Below are 14,381 nucleotides of genomic sequence, written 5' to 3'. Positions count from 1 at the left end.
GAAGAGGAGAAGGTCATCCGCAAAGGCCGCTGCGCCTGCACATTGCCCATTCAGGTAGAAACCCGTTTGAGCTCTGTTAAGGCTCTCTAGCAGCGGGTCCATTACGCAGTTGAACAGGAATGGTGACGGGGGATCACCCTATTTGATTCCTTGTCGGACGTGCACCCTTTTCCCGCCCGTTTTCCCATTGACGGAGAAGGCAGTCAGTGTACATATCCTCGAGCAAGCGGATGATATGCATGTGGATTTCTTTTCGCGGGAGGTCTGCCCTCACCTCTTGCATGGCATGTGCAATCGGGTCGGGTACTTCTGGAGCCCGGAGGGCTTTTTCAGCCTGTTCCCTGAGTTCTTTCAGTTTGGCTTTGTACCTGGGATGCTTGCGGGCACAAGCAATAGCTGCATGAGTACGGGTGGTGAAGTGCTCGGCGAGACACTTGTTGGGAAACTGAACCCCTTGCAGATCGAGCTCTAAACTTGCTAGGGCAGCTACCTCCGAATCTTTCCAGACCGTTTTCCTTGAGATTGGGGTGGTGTCCTTCTGCGCTTCGAGTGTCGGATCCATGATCTCGAGTGAGGGATCCAAGATCTCCTGATATGGTGTGGGTTCCTATGTTGCCGTTCGAGCCGTTGCCCCTCAGGTTCCGACGTCGTGGTTATAGGATCATTGATCCCACCGGGCCTTCGCTGCAGGCTTGTTCCGGTGACCATCCCCGAGTTGGGTACACTCAGACTGGGGCTGCAAAGACTGTCTTAGGGATAGAGACATATTCGGCATCTTGAGTTGACTGCCTTCCACTTGGTGTGACGCCGGCGGACTGCATCCCAGGAGTACTCGCTGTTGCGAGAAGTGACCATTCCGAGACCTCCTTAAAGGTCAGCTCCGCTGCTGTTCCGAAAGTATGGAGACGTTGTGATATTCAGAACCGTGGTCCCAACTTCATTCATAAACGCACATTGCTTTCCAAATTTCCGTACTCCTTCGTGAGAAAATTGAGAAAATTCAAACCGAAACTACCGGGCGGCGGTTCCACTTGTGACGTCATACATTGAACTGCGCGGATTGGATAGGCACACCTAGCCAGCTCTGCCTAGCAGTCAGTTTGTTTACACTCCGTGGCCGCTGTATCGTGCTGAAATGGCTGGCACGAGCTATCGGGGACCACCGCATCGTTTTATGATGTTTCTTATAAGAAATCACGTGTTCAGTGCTGAAGTTGTAGCGCCAACACCTGCCGAGCTCTGAACATCGATGCAGAAGCCTCGCCGCGCTTCACGGTTCGCACTGTCAACACTTAGCTGTGTCAGTTGATCCCACTTCACATCGGCGATCTCTCCGCCAGCTTTGGAAGTCTAGTTTGCTGACCGCACGAAACAGGCAAATCGTGCACCAGCCAGTGTCGCCGTGATACTTTTCTTTGAGCACATTACAGTAAAGAAAGCGTCGCAGCGAACGCGAACTTCTCAAGGAGCCAGAGTTTTTTCTTAACAACGGTTCGTCCTTTCTAAATAGTACAGTAGAAGGTGAGCGAAAGAAACGGAAAGGATAGATAGAACAAATAGCCTCAACAACGTCTAAAGCAATAAGCAAAAATGTGTCTTGCATTTACAAGAAGAAAGGCTACCCGACTAGGTAACACAGCGCGGAGGCTGATACTGCAAGTTTTCATTGTTTCTACACATGTACTCGTAGGGCTATCCCTTCATTATATGCGTGCTCATACACGCATAGCACCGCGTTAAAGCGGTTGTACATACATTAATACAGATGCCACAAGCATCCCACTTGACACTTGGATGCACAGTGGTCAGCAAAAACGGTCTTTTTAGGGTAGAGCTGTCATACATACTGGCTACAAAGCATAATGCCGCTTTAGTTAGCTTCAAGAAAAAGAAAAATATCCTGCAGTTAGGGAGTGTACACAGTGTCTGTGCAATCACCAATCAGATACAAAATTTGTATAGTTTTTACTTCAACGTATGTAGTGGTTTTAGAAATATGTACAAATTCATGTAATATGTACAAAGGACATGCAACATCGCAAGTGCAATGTGTAATCGTGGGAGCCCACTGAACATTTGTAAATGGAGAGTATCACTGGGTGAACTATCAACAGACAAATAAAGTGTGCCGACATCAACCAGACATTAGCCAGGGAGAACTTCATGCACATCCGAAATGTGCTTGATGCACCATGATACACGCTATGATGCGCACCATGTACTGTCCTCTGCACGCTTAATTGAGAACAACACAGTGCAAGGAAATTCTGGTCAATAGGTTCCTTTGTGTAGGTTGTTACCATTGAGTGCACGTGCCAGAGCTGTGCCTGTTGCTAAAAATAACTGATCACAGTTACTGATAACCATGCCCAATTTTTTACCCTAGCAAGTTGCTTTACTATATAATCAACAAGTTACTGTTGCCATTACTTTTAACCATATATCAGAATAAAGGACAAAGCCAGAGTCACACTAGCTCAATAACATTGTCCGCGGCTTATGTGGGACCGGTTCATGCAATCACATATGCATTGTTTTTCACAGGCAAGATGTACGTACCATACCATGTTGTGCTTCTAGAAGGAGAAAATTGCAGCCTAGTAGCGCACAACGATAGCATGTCCCAACTATAAGCAAACTTTGTCGTGGACAATTTGATGCATGGCAATTCATCTTAGAGTAAGTCACAACATGGAAGTAATTCACACCCAGCAATGAACACGAGCAATGTTTGCACCTTTAACGTGAAACCTTGTTAAAGCATACCCTCTTAAACAGTAGTTCTCCTTTAAATGCAGTAATGCTGATCACCAGACTTACTTCCCATGTATATAAGGTGGCCCTATTAAGCTGTACTGCTGCTTAATGCGTAGCTCTTCCGCGTCCCCCACCAAGCATTAAAGAGGTTTCACTGTACAGTGACCCTGCATGGCCCACGGAGTCGTAGCAGAAGGTAAAACAAAGGAACATGGAGAATGACACAACACTTCATACATTAATATGACACTGGTCTTCACTTCATGACCTTTTTCTGTGGGAATGTCTGTTCCTAATGGTGGCACTATGTAAATCCCCTTAGTTTATGAGAACTCAAGAATCCGACTACACTCAACACTCTGGGGATGGACTTCTGAGAACACAAATATTCTCCCCCCTTACCGTGATCATCCACCACTGCTATCCTGACTTACAAGTCGAGTGGCACCTGGGTGACATCTGCACAGTGCATGTCCAATTCACTTCCCCACTCCAGAGGTGACTCACTGCTACCTAAATTATAAACAAAACTGAAATGACTAACCCTCAGTCACTTGGCCAGCTCTGTGAGTTGTCAATGTACAAAAGACATTGCATACGACACATAAATACCCCGCAGGGAACACCGGCTTCGGCTGGTGTTTGGTGAGTGGCGCCACCACGGACCCCAGCCCCCAGTCCTAAGGTGTTATCCGTACCGTGCCGAGGGGATTTAAGGTGAAGGGTAGAAACCTTGAACGGTGGCAGTCGGGTACTTGGTCAAGCCCCGGCTGATGGGTTGTCAAACTCCGGGACCTTCCCGTATGTATGAGTATGAAATACGGGTGACCTTTTTGGAATACTCATTGATCAAACCTACATGGGTAAATATTCTTCTTCTAATGAGATCGTGGCCGCAAAGCGTCCACGGACCGAAGCCGTAAGGACTGTAACAAAACAGTTCACTTCAAAATACATCGTACTTTCTTCTTCAGATACAGAGAAAGAGAAAAGCACACCACTGGGAAAGATGTCACCCTTTTTCATTGAGAAAGCGGTGGCATCACCGTCTAAGTACATTACTGAAATCAAACGCATCAGATCTGGCGACCTTCTCGTAAAATGCTCCAATGAAATAGACTGTGAACGCATTCTAAACACACATGAGATGATGGGTAAAAATATTTCAGCTTCCTTGCACAAAACACTGAACACTTGCAGGGGCGTCATCGCAGTATCAGAACTGATTGACGTGCCTGTGGAAGAAATCCTAGAAAACTTAAAGGACCAGGATGTCATTGATGTACGCAAAATCAAAATCCGTAAAAATGGGGAGTACATCACCACACGAAATATAGTACTGACTTTTGACAGGCCCACACTTCCAACAAAACTAAAAGTAGGCTACCTGTCAGCAGATGTCCGACCTTACATTCCGAACCCGTTGCGCTGTTTTCGGTGCAACAGGTTTGGACATGCTGCAGACGGGTGCCGTGGCTCCGCCTGTTGTGCACGATGTGGAAAGTCTGACCATGAGACTAAAGAATGCAAAGGGCCAGACTGCTGTGTCAACTGTTCTTCCAACCACCCATCCTACTCGAGGTCCTGTACAAAGTGGAAATATGAAAAAGAAGTCCTGCACGTTAAGGTTACACAGAACATCAGTTACCCAGAAGCCAGAAAAAAAGTAGCTCCCATCTTTTTCGAAAAATCCTTTGCCACAGCCGTAAAACAGAAAGTAAAACTAGTAACACAGTTCACACAGACCGAGCAATCACTGCTGATAGAGACAACCACAAAAGAAGTCCAGGGAGGTGCACGTCCACCTCCAGTCCCCGAAACTCCAGTGGCGTCCCTAACACCGACGCCACTTCTGTCCTCACAGTCCACGGAGACCACATCCATGGACTGCGAGGACGAGACGAGCTCTGAGCGCTCCTTCGCGAGCACGAGCTCCCAAGTCCACCAAAATAATAGAGCTAGTCTGTCGGGGAGTGGGTCACTCCCTGACATATCTGACAAGGAGCTTGCGGCTGCGGGGAAGAAACCCACAAGGCCGCGGGTCACACCTCCAACAAAAAATAGGTAATGAAAGCTTTTCAAAGTCGGCAAAACTTTCTGACACACTTACTACTACTTCTTAGTACTGCAACTATTATGCAGCACACGATCCTCCAATGGAATTGTCGTGGGTTCCTTTCTAACTTAGATGATGTGAACGATCTCTTCGAGACGTATAATGCTACATGTTTTTGTCTTCAGGAAACATATTTGAACAACCAAACAAAAAATCCACTGCGTAGACACAACATATTTCGAAGAGATCGAAGTGACGCCACCCGAGCATCTGGTGGTGTAGCGATCATCACACGACGATCTCTCCCAACAAAAGCAATTCACCTAGTTACAAACTTGGAAGCTGTAGCTGTGCAGGTGTGTTTAGACAGGATCGTCACCATCTGCTCGGTATACTTGCCGCCATCAGACACTATTACACAAAAAGAATTAGAAGATTTATGCAGCCAACTTCCAAGTCCTTTTATAGTTCTAGGTGACTTTAAGGCTCATAATCTACTTTGGGGCAGTACAAGAACTGACACTCGAGGGAAAATGTTAGAGAAATTTTTATTATCAACATCCATCTGTCTTTTAAACACAGGGGCACCTACATACATACATTCTTCAAGTCAGACTCTCTCAGCCTTATACCTGTCTTTTTGCAGTCCATCCTTGTTTCAGGAGATAGAATGGACTGTAAAGCAAAACCCACTTGGAAGTGACCACTTCCCAGTGGTGTTAAAATAGCTTACTCTAGTCGACACTCTGACGACACGCCCTCCCAGGTGGAAATTTGAAATAGCCGACTGGAATCAGTTTTCTGAAAAATGTGACCTCTCTCTGATTCCTATTGATACGGTGACGATCGAGGAAGCTAGCAATTTTATTAGTAACATCATCCTCGATGCAGCAACGCAATTCATTCCACAGGCTTCTGGTCGTCTCCCAAAGCGACCTAAACCCTGGTGGAACCGTGAATGCGAGGAAACTCGCAAACTGCAAAATCGGGCATGGGGCACATTTCGGAGGTACCCCACATCACAAAATCTCCTACTTTTTAAAAAGGCAAGAGCAAAGGCCAGGTGGACACGCAAACAAGCTAAGCGGTCCTCTTGGCACGCCTTTGTATCGTCTCTGTCTTGTAACACCGCATCCAAAGTGGTATGGGACAGACTTCGCAAAATCAGAGGAGAACACATCAGTCATTCCGTCCCTCTTTTAGAAGTTAACGGTCAGGTATGTGAAAGCCTAGAAGAGCAGGCGAATGCGCTTGGGGAGCATTTCCAAAGAATTTCTGACTCATCTCATTATAGTAAAAACTTTCTTAAGATCAAAGACACTGCAGAAAAGAAGACACTTCGAATGAGTGGCGGGGACGACCATGGATATAATCAGCCGTTTACTATGATAGAGCTGAAGAGGTCATTATCTTCAGCAAAGGCTACCTCACCTGGTCCAGACCGAGTGACATATTCCATGCTTCAGCACTTGTCCGAAACATCGAAAGAATGCTTGCTTCGTTTCTTCAACCGAATCTGTGCAGACAGCACATTACCATCCGCATGGAAAACTGCCACCGTTGTTCCACTGTTGAAACCTGGAAAAGACCCTTCAAATCCAACTAGCTATCGACCTATCGCTCTCACAAGCTGCATCGGTAAAACATTTTAGCGTATGGTCAATGGTCGGCTCGTCCATTTTCTAGAGGAAAACAAATGTCTCTCTGAACTTCAGTGTGGTTTTCGTGCCGGGCGGTCCACAACGGACCACCTGGTTCGAGTAGAAACAATGATACGTGAAGCTTTCGTCCGAAGACAACACTGCCTCTCTGTTTTCTTTGATCTTGAGAAGGCATACGATACCGCTTGGCGGTATGGTATCCTACAAGATCTGTACTCTTTTGGGATCAGGGGGCGCATACTCAGGTGCGTCATGAACTTCCTACAAAACAGGACATTCCAAGTACGACTTGGAACGACGCTATCTGGTGTTCTGGTTCAAGAGAATGGAGTGCCACAGGGATCTGTCCTGAGTGTTACTCTCTTCCTTGTGAAAATCAATTCAGTAGCCAATGTAATTCCTCGTTCCATGTCATGCTCCTTATACGTAGATGACATTCAAATATCATATTCTTCTACAAATCTAGCAATATGCGAGCGTCAGATGCAGCTAGCTCTAAACAAGCTTACCACATGGTCCCTCGAAAATGGGTTTAAGTTCTCGCACGAGAAAACTGTCTGTGTTCACTTCTCTAGGGTCAGAGGAATGCTTCCTTCACCTACTCCTAAGCTGAATGGGCAGGACCTCACTGTTAAGAGTGAGCACAAATTTCTTGGGGTCACGTTTGATAGCAAACTTACTTTCCTACCGCACATTAAGAGCCTTAAAAGTAAATGCATCAAGTCCCTAAGCCTCTTAAAGGTGCTGTCACACAGATCCTGGGGCGCAGATCGTGACACGTTACATAGAATTTACATTTCGACAGTGAGGTCAAGATTGGACTATGGGTGCATTGTCTATGGATCTGCCCGCGAATCTGCTCTCAAGATGTTGAACCCAGTTCACCACCAGGGGTTACGTTTAATAACTGGTGCCTTTCGTACATCACCAGTTGAGAGTCTATATGTCGAATCCAAGGAGTGGTCATTGGAGAGACTTAGGTTCTACCTCTCAGCATCATATGCGCTTAGAGTGAAAGGCTATCCAGAACATCCTGCACTCCAGTCTGTGAGGGAGACACGGTTTAAGCAGTTCTTTCTCAGCAAACCCACAGTTATACATCCTTTTAGTATGCGTGTGCTACAGGGAATCGAAACGTATGAGTTCATTGAGTATCACGCACCAATTTTGCAAGCGTGTGTGGGAGCTCCGCCGTGGGACGTACTTCCAGAATGCAATTACTCTTTAGCTAAATATAACAAACATGGCACTCCACCATGTGTGCTCCAACAAGAATTCAGTCATGTAGCCGAAAGCTTTGGAGATCACACTGCTTTTTATACCGATGGGTCAAAAACACACACATCCGTTTCTTGTGCAATGGTTACTGAATCTTGCACGAAGTCTCAGCGGCTTCCAAGCTCTGCATCAGTTTTTACTGCAGAGCTATATGCAATAATCATGGCGCTTAGCTTCATCCTAGACCGTCAGATCAAGTCTTCGATCATCTACAGCGATTCACTCAGTTCTCTTAAAGCCATCTGTACAATACAGAATGAGGAAAATCACCTTGTATTAAGGGCCCGATATCTTGCAACCAAGGTAATCAAAAAATGTCTCTGTTTAGGTTTTTGCTGGGTTCCCAGCCACGTTGGGATACCCGGCAATGAACTCGCAGATGCAGCAGCTGCAGCTGCGCTCTCTTCTGAAGTGAGCCTATTGGAGAGTCCCTCTCAAGACCTTAGGTCAGTCCTGAGGAGGAAAATTAATGTGAAATGGCAACGAGAGTGGGCTACACGAGAAAACAACAAGCTCTGGATGTCAAAAAACACAATTTTAGGAAGCATACCGAGTTTTAAAAATCGTCTCCATTCAGTAGTTTTTACTCGCTTACGCGTTGGTCACACACACCTCACACATTGTTTTTTACTGCGCCGGGAGGAACCACCGGAATGTACGCAGTGTGGGGAGCAGCTGTCTGTGCTGCACATCCTAATCACGTGTCCTGCACATGAACCTCATCGTCAGTATCACTTTAAAGAGCTTTACAGATATCAGTTGCCACTTCATCCAGCCTTGTTGTTCGGTGATGAGCCTCTTTTACCCTTCATGAGAGTTTTTAACTATTTTAAAGATATTGGCTATTTAAATGCAATATAGTTTTACCCAGCTGCTCATGTATCTTGTTTTACTGTCTAAACATTTCTAAAACTATGGTTTTGGTTTAATCTTGCTGCTTTTACATAGTCACCAACCATCCCCATTGTCTCTTCACCATAGCTTTGGCGCACTATGACCCTAGTTGTCCGTGCGCCATAAAAACCTGAATAATCATCATCACGACACATAAATATAACACGCTACATATTGACAATTTGTTAAGCACACACTTTTAACCGATTACTTTTCACGATACACTTTATACAGAAAGTGAAGAAAATTAAGCTTTCATGAACGCTTCATGAATAAAGTGACACAATAAAAACGAGCACAATTTTTCTGCTGCTTGAGCAAGAAAGAGGTGCTTTCTCTACTGTCACCTGTTTCTAACACAATGACCACAAAAATAGCCCCTGGTTATGTACAGCTGTGGCCCAGGCCAGCACAACCACTTCAGTGTCCATGTGTATGATACAGGTCCAAATGCTACGTACCTCAAACAAATGCTTTGGAGGGATGTAGGCTACTAAGCGTTGCTATGTCATAAGTTTGCTGCATAATACGTGCTACGTCTGTCCTAGGCAAAATAATAACTTTTGCCAATTCCACAATAAAGATGACACCGCTGAAAAATGGGTGCATTGAGAGCCTTTTATCTCAACGGCATTAGTGGGCAGAGCAGCAAGTTGTGCAAAACAGAAACGGTGGAAACAGCCCTGAGTCAGTGTTTGGCAGTGTGTGGCTGGTCTTCCGCTCTGATGCCAATACAGGAGTGTTTTCTATTTTCACCTGCGGAATTTTCAGAAATGCCTTGAGATATAGGGCCCTAAGTATGCACGTGTGTCAGGGGTATAACTTAACTCTGTTTTCTAGCAGCTTGATCACAACACATCCTCAAGCTTTAGTGTTTAGCCCAATTTCCTTGACTTTGCACTCCAAAACATGGCTCACCTGTTCCAAGTTGAACACTATACCTACAAGCAAAACCCTCAAGGCAGTGACATCCTAATCACTCACAAAATAGGCAGTTCACTACCTCTCCAAACTTCTGACCGCGAATGTTAACGTAGGCCTAAACCATCCAACGACCTATGGTTCCCATCGGGTGATCAAAGTTTGTATGAAAGCTTCTGAGTGTAATCCAAGCAGGGACAGAGATACTAGCAAATAATGCAAGCAGTTGCTGCTCTGCCCCAGTCGTCTCATAACAGTAGTGTCCGGTTCATTGCTGGCCACCCACTGCAGTAGGCAGGTTTCTCTTTCTATGCAAGGTCATCAAGGGTGCAGCTCATTTTTTGGACATGCCGAATGGGCACAACCTTTGTGTAGGGGCGGCCGACACATGCTTTTCATAGGACAGCATCAAAAGACACTACTTTGGAACCAGGTGACAACTGTGAAAATTTAAAGAGGAAAGGGTGCGTGTACAACAATGAAGACTGCATTGGCTAAGAAAGGCTGTCAAATTTCCGTATAACAGGGCTTCATCTTAAGCTCTGGAATGCTACTTCCTCTCCAAATGCACTCCGATGATTATTTTTCAACCTTAATTTCCACGATTTGTTGCATGGAATTATTGGACTATTTTCCACCCCTGAATTTGAAGAAAATAAAACCCTAAAACTTCAGGGCCAACGTATTAACAAGTGGAGCAGAAATGCCAAACCGTACATGTATCTGAGTCCTATACCCCATGAGGTGAACACAGAGCATGCTGAAACGGTTGAAGCTATTGGTCACCCTTGGCATCTAATAGCAACTGTAACCGAGCGCACTTAGCAGCTATAGCGAGAACGGTGCTCCTGCTGTGCCTGGTGAAGGCTTGGTTTTGGGCCATATTTGCTACTCAGTGTTTCCTGCCTCGTTCGTGCAACAGCCTCCTCAGCCACTCGGTATGAAGGCCATTGTGAGACGAGTTCCAGCACACGGTCAATCAACTTCTGGACGTAGCCTGCAAGAGCGCAAACTCATGCATCTCATCAAAAGTAAAAGCAACAACAAGAAATGTGTTATTTCACTATGCCATTTCAGATTATCCAGCATATTAGGAAGCCCCACATTTCACAGAATATTGACCACATAGCCAGGTGATAAAAACTAGCCAATGTCAGAAAACCCTGTGTACTGGATAATGCGCAGTAATGCAATATCCTCATTCATAGTGGTGTCACCATCAGTCAGTGGAAGGGAATTTTACCTCATAAATTGCAGCAGTTACCTGGTGAAGTTAATTTAGAAAGAACTGGACACATGGCAGTGGACACAAATTCCAAGAACCCAGCCTCACCATATGATGCCTTTCCTTTCACACCGACGACTGTCCAGCACTTTTGTGCTTTAGAGCACTTGACAATGTGCTTGGCCACTTGCCGGTCAGCATTGTAGTTGTAATGCATGGCAGCGATGTAAGATCTAGAAATATCAGAAACATCTGTGAGGCTTTTCGCTGCTCTCAAAAATGCAGTTGTAATAATGCAGTTTTATGCTTTATACCTCTACATATGTAAAATACAGGATATATATCCTAGTTAAGGTTTTTGCATCCAGTGATGCCTGAACCTTAAAAGTGAACTAAGACTAACAAATTTACCGGGCCAGCATTCCATCATATGACAGCTTCCATGCCTTTGGAGCAAAGTGGATGATCAGCCCGTGGAACGACTCGAGGCCAAATGTCTGTCTGTCGGGAGGTAGCTGAGGCACGTCGTTTAGCAGATGTGGTGATGCCACGATACCTTTCAGCTTCTCATAGGTGTCTGTCCCTGGTAATCAATTCGACACACTTGTAGTGTAAAGCAGCTGTAGCTGAGCAAATGTAAAGCCCGAAACACGCTCAAAGCAAACTTACCCTCCTCCAGCCACAGACGTTCCCCTAAGTCGCCATGGGCACACTTTGGGTGCAGGGAGTCTGGGTGCCCGTGTATATCTAGCACATGTCGTAGTATGGTCCTCCACTTTGCTAGCACCAAGGCTCCATCGTCGTTTCTGCTACGTGCACACCAGTAAAGATGGCGCACGATGGTTGGGCACCATTTCTGAATAACGTTGTGCCTTTTACCCGCAGCTGCTGCAACCAGTTTCTTTTTTATGCCTAGAAAATCCTGAAAGGTTTATATCCTGCACAGATTTTGTTTCCCCATAGCAAGGGACGACCAAGTGTATTACCTTTGGCAACATGCCACACATCAAACCGATGTCTTATGGTAGTGTAGGTCCGACTCATAAATGCTTTCACCTCAGTGTGCCTGTCAGTGACAAGCATAGAGATGGACACATCCTGCTGGTTGAGGAACGCCAGGGCTCGCTCTAGGCCTTCCCTCTGCATGCGGTTGCTGGAACTAACTTCGGTGGACTGCGATTAAAGTAATTGAGCATTGTACACAAGCGATTGCATAGATGTGGCTACTCTCATCACATGTAATACCTTGACAAGCTCCACATGGATAATTCGGTTGACGTCAGTTTCCAGCAGTGAATACGTGCCGTAGTCAGCTGAATGACCAGGTGAATCGGCCCTACCATCACCGGCGAGGCATAGCTCCCTTCCCTTCAACTGTTGCAGCAGCAGTGATTGCTCTAACTGCCACACCTGCACAAGTTACCAAAAACAAATCGATTCAGTACCAGTAGCATTGAAAACTAAGAGTATGTACATGTGCTCAATATAAATTCTAGACAATACCTAAAATCGTGAATTCAGACCTCAGTAACAGCAGGCAGCATGTAACAACGCTGGAACTTGAAGAATTGTGTCTTCTGTATGGTTCTAATGCCCATGAAGGAGAACATCCGAAGCAGTTGTGTTAAACTACCACCAGAAAAAAATATTGCACAGCACAATAGAATGTTCCCAAGCGGTTTCCCTTGGATCGATGGCTGGCTGCACCACTTTGTGATGTGGGAGTTTGGACAGCTGATAGTTGCCTTCACCATAGTGCCAATGCAGCTAAGGGAAACTTCACAGTCTGGGGCTGAGCACTGCGGGCACCTTTGGAACAACTGCTTGAGACAGGACTCAAAGACAACATACTTCGGTTCTTCTGCAGTCCCAACTTCTGGCTCTTCCACAATGTTGAAAGACCTGCAACAGGAAAGTCGTGTAAACCCCAGACTTTTAAATCAAAATTAGATGCATACATGTCGCCTCCAGAAGCTTCATCTGGGCAGTACGAAGTATCCTTTGGGTCGAGCCTATGTAAATTAAAAAAAAAGTCAGGCAGCGCATCAATGCACTGTAATTTCACGCCCATAAGCCATATAATCTGTTGAAAAGAGCTTGCAATTGGCAGGGTGCGGCACGTCTCGCTAAATATTATTGAATATAGAATGAATAATGTACAGGATAATGCCCTACACAAGTGCAAGGGTATGTTACCACCTTCAGCCCACCGACCACATGCTGTCATTCCTAAAGCGGCAGAGAGAAACTACAGTCAGATGCACTTGTCACGCAGCGAAGCCAAGTCAATCGTTACATTAGAATTAGAAAGTTACAAAATTAATCTCAAATAATTAGGTAACAGTGAAACAGAAAATACACTAAAACAGTACAGGCTATTTGTGACATTATGCAAGTTGTCCTATTGTGATTCAATGCAACATTATTGTTTAACAATGGGGGTTCGTGTAAAATGGAACACCCTACCATTTCTGTTTAATCCACAAAAATACCAGGATGACTGCACGATGCAATAAAAATATAGTGGATAATACCCTGAAGTTATCGAGTTTTATTCATTTATTTTTCCCCTCAAATTTGGAGGGTAAAAATCAGGCCAATAACTGCACGTAAAAATTTCATGCAAATTAAGGGGGGAAATTAGCATCAGACTAAGTTCTGGGAAAAATCAGGTTTTATTGTTGAACTAGCTTTTGTCGTAACGTTTATCCAGAACTGTGCAAAACCCAAACCTAATAGTCACGACAAAGCCTCCAAATTAATTTTGCAGCAGCCTTGCTGTAATTTTAGCTCAGTGAGTAATAACAACCCAGTGAAAAGATGGTAAAACATACCATTCTTCATCATCGTCGTCTTCAGTTGCAAGCGACATATCCATGCCAGACGTGCCACATGATGCGACCCTGTTTTGACAACATGACAGCTTGTTGAATAGATTAAGCAAAATAGGTCATAGTCGAGATGAAATAAAAGGGTGAGCAGGCAAGCTAGCTGGTGGAAGTTTAATGAGGGTAGCATACCTTGAGTCTGAGAGAACAAAACGACACCAGAAGTAGTTGACAGCTTCTCGTGTCGTCTTGTTCCCTCACGCTCAAGGTATGCAGCCCTTGTCTTGCAGTACATAGGAGCCAACGGTGCTATAATGCATACATTTCGTCTTCGATGAAGCACTCATCGATTCCTTGAGAGCATGGATCTTCTGGTGCAGGGAACGGGGTTGAAGACCGGATGGGTTCCAGGAATTCGTGAGGCAGCTCTCTGTATTCCTGGCTTATTTCTTCAGTTCAGAGAGAGAAAAAAATTAGACCTGCACTACTCACAACAGAGGGCTACCTTGTAAAGATCCATTCGCTCCCTCGTTCCATGCCCAGACACCTGTGCAAGTGCACGGGGTGGTCACTTGACAGCCAAAGTCTCGCGTGGAACGCGTGACTTCAGATGCTCCATCTCCTTCGTGTGTTGCCTCCAGTTGACTTGCCGTCACCTCCCCATAGGCACCTACCGCGCATGTGCCAGGGTTAGCACTGTGAGGGGCTTCGTGTCGGGACTGGAAAAGTGTCCTCGTCAGAAAGAAGCAGTAACAAAATTA

The 14,381-nt window shown here is 45.4% G+C and overlaps 1 protein-coding gene across 1 annotated transcript; it reads left to right on the top strand.

Moving 5' to 3' along the window:
* The first annotated feature begins 3,766 nt into the window (after window positions 1-3,766).
* Window positions 3,767-4,825, top strand: LOC135375883 (uncharacterized). The gene has a single exon (XM_064608516.1). It carries the CDS (start codon window positions 3,767-3,769, stop codon window positions 4,823-4,825), a length of 1,059 nt encoding a protein of 352 aa, XP_064464586.1.
* Window positions 4,826-14,381: the final 9,556 nt, after the last annotated feature.

This window comes from Ornithodoros turicata, unplaced genomic scaffold (genome assembly GCF_037126465.1).
Source record: "Ornithodoros turicata isolate Travis unplaced genomic scaffold, ASM3712646v1 ctg00000950.1, whole genome shotgun sequence".
NCBI lineage: Eukaryota > Metazoa > Arthropoda > Arachnida > Ixodida > Argasidae > Ornithodoros > Ornithodoros turicata.
The sequence above is the reverse complement of the archived record's forward strand: the minus strand, read 5'-3'. Positions and strand labels throughout refer to the sequence as shown.

Bases quoted from the DNA above. Each gene is read 5' to 3' on its own strand.
- LOC135375883 (XM_064608516.1), top strand. From the start codon at position 3,767: ATGTCACCCTTTTTCATTGAGAAAGCGGTGGCATCACCGTCTAAGTAC.